Source organism: Eptatretus burgeri, chromosome 15 (genome assembly GCF_056783735.1).
Source record: "Eptatretus burgeri isolate ZD-2024b chromosome 15, Ebu_testis_v1, whole genome shotgun sequence".
NCBI lineage: Eukaryota > Metazoa > Chordata > Myxini > Myxiniformes > Myxinidae > Eptatretus > Eptatretus burgeri.
In genome coordinates this window covers 26,246,861-26,265,491 of record NC_140975.1, presented here as the reverse complement: position 1 = coordinate 26,265,491, position 18,631 = coordinate 26,246,861, and the positions used below count along the sequence as shown (strand labels likewise).

At 45.1% G+C, this 18,631-nt stretch overlaps 1 protein-coding gene across 1 annotated transcript in view; it reads right to left on the bottom strand.

The window, feature by feature from the left end:
• LOC147011784 (germ cell-specific gene 1-like protein) overlaps window positions 1–18,631 on the bottom strand; it is a 113,837-nt gene that overhangs the window by 14,978 nt on the left and 80,228 nt on the right. The window contains exon 4 of the mRNA XM_085856152.1: window positions 4,534–4,645. Coding sequence (XP_085712278.1) covers window positions 4,534–4,645 — 112 coding nt within the window. The remainder of the gene's footprint in view (window positions 1–4,533; window positions 4,646–18,631) is intronic.

The window sequence follows — 18,631 nt, the reverse complement described above, 5'->3', positions numbered from 1 at the left end:
ATTGCCGTGACATTCGGAACAGCTCGGAGTAATGAGAAAGCCATTAAATGGGAATCCTTCCTGCAATGCTCACACATCATCACGCAACACGTGTTGCAAATTCTGCAGGCCTTCGTCTACAAATGTTGCCATCCCAGGGGGGGGATAAGGGAAACTGAAATATGAGAAATCATTTTGTAATCACGGTGTGTGCCGTGAATTGACGTTTCGGCCACAACAACAGGGTGGCCTGATGATGGTACTGCCAAGGTCACACTGGATGTAGGGTTCTACTCAACTCTCTGGATGCATGGCTGTAATTAATGGCTGTAATTTGAACGACTTGATAAAAGGACAGCAATTGTTGTATCAGGTTATTCAGTAAATGAGAACAATTTTTATTGTGTATTCAGGAACAATGCACTGATCAAATATGGACGGCATTAGCTCGAGATCTGCTGCTGCTGCTGCTGCTGCTGCTGCTGCTGCTGCTGCTGCTGCTGATGTTGTTGTTGATGACATTTATCATTTTCAAGTCCTCCAACGGATGGATGAAAAACATTCCCCACTTTGAGATACAAGTCCTTATCAATTGATTTTCAAAAGTGCACAATTTACACAACTCTTGCGTCTCTTTCATAAATGTCACACGTGTTGTTCTTCCCCATCATGTGTATGTTTCTTTTTCTTCTTCTTCAACGTAATTATTTTTCTGAGGTTTTTGTCTGCTCCGCACCTCGTCCAAAAACCTCCCTCACCCCATTCCCCACCCCACCCCCTCACCCCCCACTCATACAGCGCAGTGTTTCTCCGTGCATTTAACAACCGTTCAAATCTCTCATCCCATGATCTTTATCTCCGTCTGCCAAAGTTGGGAATTTGGAATCAGGAAAAGCATCAATCCCCACCCAACCCCATCCCTCAAACCTTGATGTCCCACCTTTCTGCATCCCTCCTCACCACACAGACTCAAACCTCCCCCCACACCCCACAAACACAATCTTTCCTCCGCATAACTCACACACACAAGCCTTTCCCTGCACCCCACACACTCAAACATTCCCCCACACCCCACATATTCAAACCTTCCCCTCACCCCCTCCCCAAAGCCTCACCTTGCCCCTGCAAAGCCACCCATCCTGCATCCAACACCTCCTCACCACCACCCCCCCCCAATCCAAAGCCTACTCACCCCCCTCACCACCATCCAATGCCTCCTCCCACCCGATCTCTAATTATATGGACCTCAAACAACTGAGGTCTCCACTCTAACCTGATAGATTTCTCGATCTAGGCTGCTGCCGATAAACCAGACATCATCTGTTTAACAGAATCCTAAGACTCCAGAACATTTTGACCCTGATTCCTTTGTGTCTCTCCCTGGTTATTGTCGCCTCCAATTTGATAGGTCTGAACTCTGGTGTGCTCTGGTGGCTGAGTTGCTCTTTACATCAATAACTCTATTTCTCACTGCCCTTGTATTGAACTTACACCTCACAACCCCAGGAGTACCTCTGGCCACGACTTCCCCTCTGCTGCCACCTCTTGTACATCTGTGTGTTGTGCCATCCTCCGAACAGTGACTCCTCCATCTACATCTCTCTCAGACAACATGGACAAACTTTTAACCACTCAACCCAACTCTCTCTTCCTCATATGTGGCAATTTCAATTGTTACCATGGTACTTGGCTGGGTGTTGGTATATATATATATATATATATATATATATATATATATATATATATATATATATATATATATATATATATATATATATATATATATATATATATATATATATATCTCACGAGCCATGGCACTTCAGCAGAGGACTTCTGTGACTCCATGGGACCGAATCAATCTGTGGACTTTCCAACCCAGAATCCTCCCAATGGCAAATCTTCCCTTCTGTACTTAGTGATGACTAACATCCCTGCAAATGTCTCCTTCTCTTCCTCTACTCCAATTGGTTCGTCTGATCATATGCTTGTGAAGGTCAACACCTCTCTGGCTATTCTCAGAGAGCTGCCTCAACATGGATGAGTCTGGCATTTCACTCAAACAGATTGGCAGGGATTGCAAGAAGCCATTGGTCTTCACAACTGGTCTCCCATATCTTATCTTCTACTGATGATGTTAACTCTGCCTGGGAATTCTTCCACAGAAACCTTGTCTCTGTCTCTGTCTCTCTCTCTGTTTCTCTCTCTCTCTGTTTCTCTCTCTCTCTGTTTCTCTCTCTCTCTGTACTCTCTCTCTGTACTCTCTCTCTGTACTCTCTCTCTGTACTCTCTCTCTGTACTCTCTCTCTGTACTCTCTCTCTGTACTCTCTCTCTGTACTCTCTCTCTGTACTCTCTCTCTGTACTCTCTCTCTCTCTCTCTCTCTCTCTCTCTCTCTCTCTCTCTCTCTCTCTCTCTCTCTCTCTCTCTCTCTCTCTCTCTCTCTCTCTCTCTGTCTCTCTCTGTCTCTCTGTCTCTCTCTCATGCACAGATTCATCGTATCTCATCTTCAATTATCCGACCCTTCTTCTCACCCACGGCACACTGAATCCTGTGGTGAGGCAGTTGCTCTGAACCAACTTGACTTCTCTTCCTGGAAGGCAAATCTGACTGAAGGCAATCTCAGTACATTCCAAAAAGTCCCCAACAAACAAATGTCCACTCCCAGGATATCCAGAAAACATCATCTGTCCAAATTTAAGAATTAACTTTCAAACTTGTCCCCCTCCTCTAAAACCTGGTGGTGCCTTATTAAGTCTGTCTCTGGAGTATATTCCGAAGAGCACTTGGTGTGAGTATAGCACCAACAGACAATGCCACAAGGAGATGGGTGACAGCATTCCGACAGACCGGTTCAGAGGCAGATGCAAAAAGGTCAGGTCATCCCAGGTCAGTGAGAATGACGGCAAAAATTGGGCCGTCCAGGAAGATGTCGTGCGCTCCCAGAAGAAATCGTGCAAATGGCGATCCCATGAACTGCAGATTTCTTCGACTCCACTGCGTCGGTTGATGCAAAAGGATGTGATTATGAAAACCGTACAAAACCCAGGACCTTACAGGAACGAAAGGACAATATCTGTCGAGAAATCCTTAGCATTCAGTTGGCATCACTGGCATCAGTGATGGTGTTGTGCAGCAGGTAGTTTTGTGTGGCTGCCCATGTCGGTCGCTTACTGGATATGATTTTCCTGAAATGAATTGTGAACAATCTCCAAAGCATGTTCTTTCATTTACATCTTATACATTCAGTGCAACATACATCTTATTTCCTACATTACTGTTTGAAATACAGTCACGACTTTTGGCAGACCCTGCAGCACGATATTTCAAAAATTTGTGTGCGGATGATGACAAAACTTGGTGGATTGGTTGGTTAGGTGACAAGAACAAGCCGATTATTTAATTATTTTGTGGTTTAGGTTCAGTTCAGCCTGGTGGAGGTATGCATTCTACCGAGTGCCGTTCTAGTGTATCGATTTAGTAATGTACATGGTCTTTGAACAGAAAACATGAAGCAACTGGAATGCACTCAATGGAGGTTCCGATTCATGCCATTGTTTTCCCTTCATGGAATACACTGCCCCAGAGGGCTTTCACCTGCACTGCCAGGTGGCTGCAGCTGAGTGAATGTAGTCCTATACTAATTTTCATCCTATATTCCTTGTGAGAACAAGGTTGAACTCATCCAACACATTCACAATATGGAGCTCTGTGCCAAATTTGGCGATTTTAGCTGCCCTTCATGTCTAATTATTCTTCCTACAAACAGACAAACACCCAGACGGGATGATCATGATACTCACATGCCCGGCAAAGCCAACACTGCCACGGTGTGTGGAATAACTAAATGGAATCTCAAAAAGGATAACAATGAACAATGTGATTGAATGGATAACTCAGTTATATAAGGGCAATGAAAGACAAAAATGTGACAATACAAACCAAGAGGAGGAGGCTGGTGAGTGCTTTGTTTATTTACCTCTGTCACCGAAGGTGGACGGACGTTGTGCATTTGCCCGTTTGTTACTTGCGAAAATTGAAAAAAAAATTCAAATATATTGGTTGGTCTTGTGTGTTAGTCTGTCCGTCTGTTTGTGGTCAGTCGATTTTGTACATTGGTCAGTCGGTCTGTCGGTCAGCCGAGACTATCATACTTTGGACACATCATGCGTGCAAAAAAATGAAAGTCTAGGGAAATCATACATGTTGGGTATCTTTGAGGGAAGAAGAGAAAGAGGCACACTTTGTATGTCCCAGTACTTGATGGATGTGGTAAGGGCTGCAACCAAGCTCTCTCTGTCAGAGTTTTGGGAAGTAGCGTAGGATTGGGATATTTGGAGAAATCCGATCATGAATGTCACAAGAAGTCGGGCAAGACTTGAAGGAACTAGATAACTCGAAAATAAGGGCCATTAAAATGTGCATCCTTCACAACAGGTGTTAGGGAAGTATTTGAACCTGCACCTCTTTACCTGAATAAAGTAACCCTTACATGCCAAGTAAATGCAGCAGCAGCTTTGACATTCAGAGAACCCGTGCAAGAGAGCTCCATACCTGAATGACCAACTGTAGCCCCAGGACTGAGGACGCCAGTCATCTGGGCCAAGACTCACGGTCACTTGGAAGACGGTTGTGTACATCATGTGCGCCACCATCCCCAAAAGCCCTGCATGCACATGGAGGGTACTGCTTATAATCATGTGTTACACGTGGTGCTGAACACCATATTATCACAAACAAGCCACACAAGGTGGAGCATAAGTTCTTAATGACTCGACTTAAAGTAATTGAGCCACGGTCACTGCCCTTAGGAACTCCTGCATGCTACTTGTGGCCTTATTTTCCTGGCAGGTCATATTACTATGGAGGGACCTTTTGAGACAGCCAGTGTGGTGTATTCCATTGCATGCGCAAGGTGCACAGAGGAGTAAATTGGTGACATCGGTAAGACCTTGGGTAGCTTGCTTAATGAGCATCTATACACACGGCAGAAAAACCTACCTTCACAGCTTTTTCTCATGAAGCAAAAGATTGGAAATTGATCTGACTGGGAAGTCACATGATGGGTTCTTGAGGGGACTCCAAGCCAAGCCCATGGGATTTACTTTACAAAGCATCTGCTCCAATGTGGTGCTCTGCAGGTGGAACTTTCTGGCTACCAGCTGCTAATGGTCAATCATAAGAGGATGTGTCGATGCAGCTCGAGGAAGACAACCACATTCAAGAGCACCGGAACAACGGTTTAAAAATTGGGTCGAGAACTGAACTCAGAACATGGTACAGGCACACAATGTGCCTGCTGTTATCAAGAGATACCCTGGGATCTTCAACATCCACAACTTCAATGCAGATGGAACATCTCACGTTAAGACAGAATTCTCAGTCAAGGAGCCCCCTTCACAAGAACATCAAGGTTTAGGTATACATGATTCCATCAGGATAAAACCCAGACAATAAGTAGCTGAATGACGAGCAAAAGGATACAGTTACCCTGCAACCCCATTGGTCACGAACGACATCCCAGTGTTTTACTTCATCAGAGGGCCTATCTGCACAACGCAGATCGGAATAACATTTCAACAAGTCAATACAGCAATGTATCCAGAAAGTGTCCAAGCAAATGAGAAAAAGATGGATCAACAAAAATGGATTTGTAAGGCCAGGTAACTTGCCGAAGGGAGATCTCTCCAAACTTACTGATGGCTCCTTGCATGTGATAACATGGCGTGATGCATAATTATGGAAAACTAAGATTGACTGGATGAAGTCAAAACAGAATGAATGACAAATATATGAAATTAAACTTTTATTGTTATAATGTACCGTGAATTACCATGTTGTTGTATCGATCGCTGGACTGACACTGCCTACGTCTTTGTCTGCAGATCACCTGCGTTCAAGGTCTGTCTCACACTGACACCCAACAAGGCCAAATTACCTTATTGACGGAATGGTTTGCCCTTTGGTTTATTTGGTCTTGACTTGGTGTTACTCCAATTAGTCAAGGGTGGTCAGGCTTTTTTTTTTCTTTCTTTTTGGTATACATGATCCAATCTCATGGAAAAGCTAGAGCACAATGGAAGGGAACAAAATGGAAAGGGTGAACACCAACAGCAGTGTAGAAGTGAGAGTGAGATCAAGGGGAGAGGGAGAAGGATACATGGGGTGAAAAAACTGCACACAAGCTGAATGAAACACAGCAAGCAGAGAAAGAGGAGAGGGCGGGGGGGATGAGACAGAAAAAGAACAAATCAAGTGACAACTAACAAATGAAAAAGGTGAAGGAGACGTTGGAAAAAAGAACACAATAATCTGGAAAAAGGGAGAGCTTGTGAATGGGGTCATTTTGGGGTAGAAAAGATCATGAGTATGGATGGGGGATGACCTGAGGTAGTGGTTAACAGCTGTCTTGCCTACAGTCCTGTTGGGTAGAATGGGACTGAACAGACTGGGAAAGTTGGTTACAGAGGTTAAAGAAAAGAGGAACAAATAAGTGCAGGTGAGCAGTAAGTCTGGATTGGGGGAGTTTAACAAGAAGAGAGTTACGAGCAGACTCTGTGCAACCTGCAGTAACCTGGGAGGGACAGAGACGAGAGAGCGATGAGGGTGCAAGACCAAAGAGGAGGCAGCAGAATACAAATATGGAGCATTCTTGTTCCAAAAGAGAAAGGCCAAAAGTACAACATTCAATGGTCAACACCTTGGTGGATTTTTTTGTTTAACATTCTTTTTTGGTATTTATTGACGTTTTCTTGTACTTCACTAAGATTACCAGATGATTTATTCCGTATCAGTCGAATTTTGCTTTGGTGAAATCATAATCGAATTAACATTTATTATGAGCTATTCCAGGAGAGCAATTCCTCAAGTAAGAGTTTCTTGCATGTCACTTCACTATTTCGAGTAAATTCCCCAAATTTAACACCACGGAGCTGCATATCAAAGAACAGCTCCAGCATCAAACAATAACTCTCAAAAAACAAACATGCAAGTTGCAAAACACCTGGAGATAGAAATAACAGTCACAGGTCACCATGAATGATCATCTAAGAATAATTGTAGAATGGTTCATGGTCTACCTTGGGTGCATCATCCAACAGGAATCCTCATTATCGTCTTCCCTGAGTGCATCATCTAACAGGAATCATAAAATGATTCGCCCTGAGTGGATCACCAAACACGAATCCAAAAATGGTCCATGCTGAGTGAATCAAAGATTAATCCTGAAATGGTCCATGCTGAGGTCATCATTGAACGGGAATGATAAAATGATCCATGCTGAGGTCATCATCGAACAGGAATGATAAATGGTCCATGCTGAGGTCATCATTGAACAGGAATGATAAATGGTCCATGCTGAGGTCATCATTGAACAGGAATGATAAATGGTCCATGCTGAGGTCATCATCAAACAGGAATGCTAAAATGGTCCATGCTGAGGTCATCATTGAACAGGAATGATAAATGGTCCATGCTGAGGTCATCATCGAACAGGAATGATAAATGGTCCATGCTGAGGTCATCATTAAACAGGAATGATAAATGGTCCATGCTGAGGTCATCATTGAACAGGAATGATAAATGGTCCATGCTGAGGTCATCATCGAACAGGAATGCTAAAATGGTCCATGCTGAGGTCATCATTGAACAGGAATGATAAATGGTCCATGCTGAGGTCATCATCAAACAGGAATGCTAAAATGATCCAAGTTGAGGTCATCATTGAACAGGAATGATAAATGGTCCATGCTGAGTTCATCATCCACTGGAAGGCTAAAACAGGCCATGCTGAGACCAGACAAACCCTGATCCTCACATCCATCATGCACCAATCCATTTCGCCAATTCCAGGCCGACTTGGCTTATGTATTTGTACCTGGATTCAGGTTTGAGGAGATTTTACGAACTCTCCTGTGATAACAGCATCATTTTTAACAGCATTTTGATGCATGTGTATCACCTAATCAAATAACCAATCAACTACAGCAATGGAGCATCAGGAAGAACCCAAATAGGCAAAGATGGAGTCATCAGGAGGAACCTGGATAGGATTAGTATTTTGGTTGCTACTCTTCTACCCATCAAACCCATCCAGGTGCAGTGCCTTGTGCAACAAAAGTGCAACCCATCCAGGTGCAACAGAAGCACATGACATGGCCAAAAGTATGTGGACACCCCTTCTAATGAGTGGATTTGGCTACTTCAGCCACACCCATTGCTGACAGGAGTATAAAATCAAGCACACATCCAGGCAATCTCCACAGACAAACATTGGCAGTAGAATGGGCCGTACTGAAGAGCTCAGTGACTTTCAATGTGGAACCGTCATAGGATGCCACCTTTCCAACAAGTCAGTTCATCAAATTTCTGCCCTGCTTGAGCTGCCCCGGTCAACTGTAAGTGCTGTTATTGTGAAGTGGAAATGTCTTGGAGCAACAACAGCTCAGCCACTAAGTGGTGGGCCACACAAGCTCACAGAACGGGGCCGTCAAGTGCTGAAGCGCGTAGCACAGAAAAATCATCTGTCGTCGGTTGCAACACCAACTACTAAATTCCAAACTGATTTTGGAAGCAACATCAGCACAAGCACTATTCGTCGAGAGTTTCATGAAATGGGTTTCCATGGCCGAGCAGCTGCACACAGGCCTAAGATCACCATGCGCAATGCCAAGTGTCGGTTGGAGTGGTGTGAAGCTCCCCACCATTGGACTCTTGAGCAATGGAAACACGTTCTCTGGAGTGATGAATCATGCTTCACCATCTGGCAGTCCAAAGGATGAATCTGGGTTTGGTGGATGCCAGGAGAACGTGACCTGCCCGAACGCATAGTGCCAACTGTAAAGTTTGGTGGAGGATGAATAATGGTCTGGGGCTGTTTTTCATGTTTTGGGCTTGGCCCCTTAGTTCCAGTCAAGGGGAATCTTAACTCCACAGCATACAATGACATTCTAGAGGATTCTGTGTTTCCAACTTTGTGACAACAGTTTGGGGAAGGCCCTTTCCTGTTTCAGCATGGCAATGCCCCCGTGCGGAAAGGGAGGTCCATACAGAAATGGTTTGACCAGATCGATGTGGAAGAACTTGACTGGCCTGCACCGAGTCCTGACCTCAACCCCATCGAACACCTTTGGGATGAATTGGGCGCCGACTGCGAGCCAAACCTAATTTCCCAACATCAGTGCCCAACCTGACTAATGATGTTGTGGCTGAATGGAAGTAAATCCCCGCAGCAATGTTCCAACATCTCGTGGAAAGCTTTTCCAGAAGAGTGGAGCCTGTTCCAGCAGTAAAGGGGGAGGGGGGTGGACCAACTCCATATTAATGCCCATGATTTTGGAATGAGATGTTGGACGAGCAGGTGTCCACATCCTTTTGGCCATGTAGTGCATGTGTAATGCCTGGTGTTGACTTATGGTTAGGGTGATGGGCTTGAGATCCTCAGATCCCACTCAAATTCCACTCGACTGTTGAATTAATACCAGGTGGGGTTGGCTCTGCCTGTCATCCTTCTGAGGTGGGAAAAATGGGTGCCAGCATGCTGGTACACTGTGTCGGAGTGGCGACCTGTCCGGGATTGTGTCCAATAGCCAAGGAGACTGGTTAAACAAAACCAACGCTCTGCACAGAGTATGGTCCCAATGGATGGATGGATGGTGTATGTGTCCAACAACACCATTCTTATCACATTGGTGCACAAGGCCACCTCTGCTTTCTTCGATCTCTCTTTATGTCACTACATTTCTCATTTTGTGGGCTTGGGATCCTAGGATCCTGAGTTCAAATTCCCCTCTGCTGTTGAATTAATAGCAGGTGGGGTTGACTCTGCCTGTCATCCTTCCGAGGTCGGCAAAATGAGTGTCAGCTTGCTGGTATCTTGTGTCGGAGTGGCAACCCGTCCAGGATTGTGTCCAATAGCCAAGGAGACTACTGAGGCAACACCAATGCTCTGCACAGAGTATGATCCCAATGGATGGATGGATAGATGGTGTATGTGTCCAGCAACAACATACTTATTACCTCTGTACACAAGGCAACCTCTGCTTTCTTTGATCTCATTTTATGCCACCACATTGCTCATTTTGTGGGCTTGGGATCCTTGGAACCTGAGTACAAATCCCACTCGGCAGTTGAATTAATACCAGGTGGGGTTGACTCTGCCTGCCATCCTTCCGAGGTTGGCAAAATGAGTGCCAACTTTCTGGTATCCAATGTCGGAGTGGCAACCCGTCCAGGATTGTGCCCAATTGCCAAGGAGACTACTTAAGAAAAACCAAAATAGAGTTTGGTTCCAATGGATGGATGGATTGCTCATTTTAGCTATTTTGCACAGATAATCTGATTTGCAACTACAACCTCCACCAAACTGAACAGTTTACATTTTGTATCCCACTGCTGGGTCGGTTCTGCATCCGGATCTGAACCAGAATCTAATAGGCTTGGTCTTGTCACCTAAGCAACTCATCCGCCAAGTTGTGTCATAACGTCCACAACTTTTTGAGGTATTGTACTATATATCGTTTTTGGCCTTATCTCTCAATGGTGAAGAATCATTTGTAAATTCCTAGTATCTGGATCTGCATCCATATCTTCACCAAAATCGAATCAGTTCGTCCTTGTGACGCACCCAAAATCTCCAAAATTTCATCCAAATCCGTCCTCAACTTTTTGAGATATCGTGCCCACAGACAACCAAACAAGCAGACAGACAGGGGTGAAAACACAATCAAACCAGTTGAACATATCAAGCTCAACAATTTTTTGAAATGTGCTTTCTATCGTTTTGGGCCAATCTCTCAATTTTTAAGAATGGCTTGAAAGATTCTCGTATCCAGATCTGTGTCCGAACTTCACCAAAATCTAAACACTCCGCCGTCCTTGTGACGCACCCAACCTCTCCACCAAATTTCATCCAAATCTATCCACGATGCTTTGAGAGACCCCACACACAAACAGACAAACAAACAGTCAAACAAACAAACAAACAAACAAACAAAGACAAACAGAAAGGGGTGAAAACATAACCTCCGTCCACCTTCAGTGGCAGACATAATAATTGCTCAAATCTCAGGTTGTTGTTGTTGTGGTTGGCATTGTTGTTGTGCAGGGAATGCTAATTTGGGTGGATTTGAACCAAATTTTAAAACACTATACCATTCAGCATCTCCTCACATATCTTGCTCAGACAAACATTTTTCATTTCTTGCATTTTATTAAAAAAAAATTCCAGAACCTGCTGGGACAATTTTATGCTTTGTTCAACAAATTCATGCCCGATAATTGAAAACACCTCGTTAATTGGATTATGTTGTTCAACATTACCACGAAGGAGCAGCTCAAGGGAAATGCTAAATATGTTATTGAAAAAGTCAATTTCAGCAGCTCAAGGGAAACAAACGCTAAAATATTCAGCGTTCTAACTCAGCATCGAAAGGTAATGGGAGTCTTGACCACCCATTGAGTGCGCCGAACGCCAAGACATCCCACTTAAGGGAAGGGGTCCACCAAAACTCTGCCAAAAGAACAAACCACACTTCAAATCACGGAGCCAGCCAAGTGGCCTGGACATTGTTTTGTACACAAAGTGAAGACTCATGGAGGAGCTAGAATACAGAACAGATCAGGATGCAACAGAACAGATGGAACAGCAGAAAGAGAGGGGAGGGGACACCAACAGCAAGGTTGAGAGGACAAAATAGAGGGAGACTTGACAAATAAGGGATGTGGGAAAGAATGAGGGATAGTGGAGGATGCATGGGGTGGACAAGATTAATACAGAAGCAAACTCTCAGGAAGGAAAAACTGGAAGTTTGAAAAGAGGGAGCTTGGCGAGGGTTCATGTGGGTAGAAAAGGTCATGATTTTGTTCGGGGAATGATCTGAGATGGTGGTGAACAGCTGTCTTGATGATCTGGAAGGAAGAGGGTGATTGAAGAGGATGTGGAAGTCGGTTCCAAAGGTAGGAAAAGAAGAGGAACTAATTGGTTGAGGTGAGGTGAGCAGTGATTCTGGGATTTTTCGAGTTTCAACAAGAACGATTGCATTCTGGGAAATGATGACATAAAATGAAGAGATAGTGGTTTTGGAAGCAGTAATTGAATGCTGGTGGTTCGTTTATTTATCTCAGCTGTAAATAATGGAGGGAAAGGGATTGTTGTGTGGCACGGGGTGGGGAGGGAAGGTGAAAGGGTCAAGGATAACCTGCACTTTTAATGAAAGATTTCTTAAAGTTTGTGAATGTGGGATATACAACAATTCATGAGAGGATTCATTCCATTCCATTGGGACCATACTCTGCAACAGAGCGTCGGTGCTGCCGAAGCAGTCTCCTTGGCTATTGGGCACAATCCTGGACGGGTCGCCACTCGGACGCAGGATACTCGAATGACTCAGTCATCCCAGCAAGCTGGTACTCATTTTGCCGACCTCGGAAGGATGGCAGGCTGAGTCAACCCCCTGGTGAATTAATTCAGCGGGAAACGAGGCTTGGACTCAGGAGCCTCGGATCCCAAGCCGCCACCCTAACCACTGAGCCAACACCAGACTATATGAGAGGATATACAACAAGAAGGAAGATTTTTAAAAACTACGAAGAAAACAAAGGGAGAAAAACAAAACCAAATGTTTGAAAATCACCTGAAAAGAACATATCGCAAACGAGGGAAACAAAAGCAAAATGTATCAAATTCCCCCCCAAGAAAGAGAAATTTGCAAATTTCTGGAAAGGAATCGATGAGGACCCAAGTTTACGCAACAAGGAGATGGATTGGATCTGAAACATTGGAATAAAAAAGTAACAACAAAAGAAAATGCACTGAGTTTTCTTCGTTCTTCATTCATATGCAGCACAAGGCTGTGGGGTAACATCATTGCGGAGGGCACGATAGTGCTACTAATGCAATGTCCTCTCCTGGTTAGAGCAGAAATTTGTAATTTGGCCACAGTGCCAGCGATAGCTCACTTACTCTTTGCAAAGGGCCACCATAGAACCATTAACATCCACCAACGAATGCTGGCAGATGGAACCCCCGTTTAACGTCCATCCGAGGGACAGCACATGCATTTATGAATCACCCTGTCTGTGAAACACTAGGATGACAGATTATGGCTGAGTCGGGATTCAACCACAGGCTAAGCAGGTTCGAGGCAAGTGTGCATACGTCGAGGCCATCCCATCAGCCATAATACCCCTATTGATATTTGATGAAGAAATATTAAATAAACAATTTGCCAAAAAATGGCAAACTTTAAAAGCCCTGGTCCTGATGGAATTCCAAACTTCTGGCAAAAGCAACCAGATCATTACAATCATCTCCACAATCATTACGCTCTCGAGCATTCAATAAACCGAAACAAGAGGAAAAGGTAATGGATGAGCGGCTCACAGAAGATAACACATTCCTCATCCCCAAATCAGAAGAAACCCAACTTCCTCACAAATATCGACCAATAACATGTCCACCGACAACATAAAACTTCGAACGGGAATCATCACAGAAATGATATACCATCACCAAACACAACAAGGAGGCAAAGAAGCAAAACAGATGGGATGTAAGAGAATGCTACGAACAATAGACCACCGACTACTAAATGAGGACATACTCGAAAACTGTAAAATGAGAGGAACCAAATTATCCATAGCATGGAAAGACTATTTAAAAAAATAAAAAAAAAAAACCTTTTGATAGTGTCCACATTAAGGGATGATGAAATGCAAGCAATTTTACAAGATAAATCCACAAATGATCAAACTGATTGCGAAAGTAATGGAACACTGGAACACCACATTGATACATCACAGCACTCGGAAGGAAAGATCGAAATCCGAAGAGTGAAGTTACGACATGGGACTGTCCAGGGAGACACAGCCTTTCCCCCTGGCTGTTTTGCCTGGCTATGGGCCCACTAAGCAACCTCGATGATGAGCAAGGATACACCTGAACATCCAAGAAAAGAACATCCAAAGAAACAGGAAATGTCACACATCTACTGCATATAGATGATTTGAAGGTGTTTGCAATGAAAGATGAAAAATTGGCAGAACAACTGAAATTAGTACACTGAAGATATGAAAATGAAATTTGGCCTCGATGAATGTGCCATGGGCATGTTCATGCAAGATGAGGCAAAATAAAACAGACAACATAAAAATCGACCTAAATACAACAACCGAGCATCTCAAAATGCAAAACCCGTCCACATTCGCTTCACACTGAAACTCAACTCGAAGAAAACGAGTTTAAAAAAAAACTTGTATGTTTTATTCATTTATGTTCTCATTATTCTCATAATAAAGGTTTATTGAATATTTGATGACAAAAGTTCAGTTGGAAAAATGATATGGCCATGAGTGACGCACTGAAACTCAATGGTAAATGAACAAAGAAACACAGAGGCGATAAAAAAAACGGGGTCTCGTGTTTGACGTGCGATGATGGGGTTAATAATGGCTATTTATATTCATTATGCCTGGTGTTGGCTTAATGGCAAGAGTGGTGGGCAAAGGGCGGAGGAGATCCTTGTGAGCCAACGGCCATCTATATCGAATGCCCGACTGTGTCTGCGGATGTCCTCCTGCAGTTGAGTTACTTCTTATTAGGAGGTTGGTGGCAGGATTTGCACTCCGGCCACCGTAAAACCCTTCATTCCGCAAAACATTCCAGAAGCATAAAAAAATCTGAAAACCCACTCCGTGGGAGTACCTCCTGTGCAGCTTTCCCTTCGCAGGGCAGCTCACCGGATGATGGGATTGCGGCAAAGCCTTCGGGACCCCCAATCTTTGATGATAGGAGGGAAGCCACGGGGTAACATTCCCGGGTGAGATTGTGGGAGAGTGTGTCGGGGTGGTGCTGAGGTGTCGTCCACCAGACGGCGGTCTCCTTGGGTGAACCTGAGGCTGTCCCTTTGGGTGGGTGCCTGTAATGTCCTATCCCTAAGAGAGGATGATCACCTGTCTCTGTTATCATCTCACCTCAAGAGTTTGGACATCAGTATTGCAGCTCTCTCTGAGGTTCGGAGACCGGATTGCGGAGAGATCATGGTGGGTGGTTACACCTACTATTGGTCTGGTCACTCTGATGGTGACCATGCCCAAGGAGTTGCTGTAGCTGTGTCCAATAAGCTGACCCCAATTATAATTGAGGTAACACTGGTCAATGAGCGTATTATGAGACAAAGGATCCATCACTCCTTGGGTGTCATTTCCATGGTCTCTGTTTATGCTCCAACTGAGGCGCGTGATCTCACCATGAAAGACGCATTCCATGCCACGCTCGAGTCTGTGGTTGATCAGTGCCCCAGACAAGATACACTTCCAGTCTTGGGTGATTTCAATGCATCGACTGCAACTGAGAGGGATGGTTATGAGACATGTGTTGGTCCCCATGGGTCTGAAACTGTGAACCAGAATAGCACTAAGTTCCTTGACTTTACAAGAAGTCATGGACTTAGGGTGGCCGGTTCATGGTTTCAGCGCCAACAAGTTCATCGCTGGACTTGGTATTCCAACGCTGTTGGTGTGGCAGAGGAAATTGACCATGTGCTCGTTGATGGTCGCTGGAGGATGATCCAGAACTGCAGGGTCGACCGAAGTGCACAGTTCCTCAATAATGACCACTGGCTTCTTGTTGCAACTCTGAAGTTGCACCTTTAAATCCAGGAGAATGGTACCATCCCAGCCTAGGCTGGATGTTGGCAAGCTCAAGGATGAGAGGGTAGCTGAGGAGTTTCTGAACAGGCGGAGTGGAGATTTGGGGGGTCTGGGTGCTTTGGGTATCCTGAAGAGTTGTGGAGTGCCTTCAAGACCACCGTCCTTGTTGCCAGTGGATGTCTTGGAACTCACCGGAGGGCGAAGAATAATTTTGTCTCTCAAGGGACACTGGATACAATTGCGCAGCATCGCAGGGCCAGGCTGATTGGCAGAGCTGAGCCGTTCAGGGAGCTGAGGCGTAAAACTGTATGTGCACTGAGGGTGGACAAGGAGGCATGTGTGTGAGGAATCTGTGAGGGGGTACAGCATCACCTGTGGTCAAGTGATTCTTATCCTGCTTAGAGGGAATTCATGCATTGCGTTCATCCAAGCCCGTCCCCCAGTGTACTGCAGTTAGAGCAGAGGGTGGTTGGCTCTTGACAGAGGAGTGCGAAGTGAAGGCCCGCTGGGCCGGTTACTTTGAGCGGTTGTACCAGTCTGATCCACCAGCTGTCAAGTTGGACGTCAGGGGTGTTACAATCCCTATTGCTGACCCTCCAATAAGCCGAGGTCCACCTTCATTTGTGGAAACACAGACTGCAGTGAATGAGTTGAAATGGGGTAAAGCTCCAGGGATCTGTGGCATCCATGCTGAACTTCTCAAGGCTGGTGGAAATGCTGCACTCATGTCGTTGCATGCAGTTCTGTGCTCTGAAACACAGGCATCATCCCAACTGACTGGAAGAGGGGCCTTGTTGTCCCTCTCTGGAAATGGAAGGGTGATCACCAAGACTGCAACAACTACCGAGAGGTGACGCTGTTCTCACTGCCGGGCAAGGTCTTTGCTCGGCTAATTCTCGATAGGGTTCGCCACCATCTGCTTGAGCACCAGCGTCCAGAGCAGTCAGGCTTTATACCAAAGATGTCAACAATTGACTGTATCCTTGCTCTTCGGGTCCTCACCGAACGCAGACGAGAATTTCGGCAGGGGCTGCTTGCAGCTTATGTTGATCTCTGTAAAGGGTTTATTTCAGTGAATCAGGATTCCCTCTGGAGGATTCTTGGTCTTCATGGGGTGCCACCAAAACTGATCGATCTGATGTCTGAACTGTACTCTGGTACTGAGAGTGCTGTGAGATGTGGTGGTACCATATCTGACTTATTTCAGTTGTTACTGGAGTTCATCAGGGGTGTGTACTGGCCCCCACACTTTCCAGCACTTGTATGGACTGGATTCTGGGGAGGATGTCAGAGAGATCAGCTGCGTTGCATCGTTTGGGAATTTCAAGATCTCTGACGTTGATTTTGCAGATGACGCAGTCATCTTTGCGGAGACTCTAAATATCCTTTTGAGGGCCCTCAAGGTGCTGAATGAGTCGGAGCCACTGGGATTACGGATTTCTTGGGTCAAAACTAAAATCCAGGCTTTCAATGACATCTTGGATGCTACTATCCTGTCTGTACCTCTTTGTGGTGAGGATGTTGAGGTCGTGGAGAGATTCAATTACCTTGGCAGTAATATTCATGTCTCTGCTGGCTTTGAACCAGAGGTCAACAGATGTCTGCGTCGGGCCTGGGGAGTAATAGATTCACTGGATCATGGGGTGTGGTGCTGTTGGTGCCTGTGCAGGAGGATGAAAGTCTGAGTCCTCAGGTCATTGGTGCTTACAGTCTTGCTCTACGGATGTGAGACTTGGACTCTGAGCAGGAATCTGAGAAGGAGATTTAATTCCTTTGATACCAGGTCACTTTGGAGAATCCTTTGCTATCGCTGGTCAGACTTTATGTCCAACAAGTGGTTGCTAAGAGAGACTCAAATGGGATTTGTTACCTGCATTGTCTGTGAGCATCAGCTGCGACTGTTTGTGGCTCGTTTTTTTCCATCCCAATGGATGGATGGACCATACTCTCTGCAGAGCATTGCTGCTGCTTTTGCAGTCTCCTTGGCTATTGGGCACAATCCTGGACTGGTCGCCACTCCAGCACAGTATACCAGCATGCTGGTACTCATTTTGCCGACCTCGGAAGGATGACAGGCCGAGTTAACCCCACATGGAATTAATTCAACAGCTGAGCAGGATTTGAACTCAGGACCATCGGATCCAAAGCCCACCACCCTATCCATGAAGCCAACACCAGGCATTGAGATTGAGACCATACTCTGCAGAGCGCTGGTGCTGCCTTAACAGTCTCCATGGCTATTGGACACAATCCTGGACAGGTCGCCATTCCGATACAGTATACTCGCATGCTGGCACTCATTTCCCTGACCTCAGAAGGATGATGGGCCGAATTAACCCCACCCGGTAGTAAATCAACAGCTGAACGGGATTTGAACTCAGGACCCTCGGATCCAAAGCCCACCACCCTAACCGTTAAGCCAACACCAGGCACATGGTTGGATGAATAGTCATTTTACTCGACCCTAACAAAGCCAACGGAAATCTGACGCAACATAGCTGGACAGTGTATAATCAGCAGAGGCCGATCAGAAATCCAAGATGGCGGCCATATCCTTTTTGCTGGGTCCTATGGTGGGAGGAGTGAAGCAACAGATGTGGATGTGGTCCGGCAGCTGTCTGAAGAATACCGAGTCACTCTGACTTTGCCCTTTCACATTTTGACTCCTTTTTAATTAATTTCCCCAATTCTCATGACAAATGTTTGTTGGAAATTTGATGACAAAAGCTCAAATGAGTTACGGCTTGGACAGACAAACAGACAAACAGACAAACAGACATACACACACAAGTGAATGCAAAACCATGTCTCCCACAGTGGGGAGATGGGCTCACAATGGAGGAGCTAAAGAACTAAGCATCATACAAGTACCTCATAGTAGAATAGGGTCACCAAATATGTCACAAATAGGCGCAAAGCAATTACCAAAGAATACCGACATAGAACAAGGCTGATCCTGAAAACATAACTCTCCCCAAGAAACAAAATGAAAGACCTAAACCAA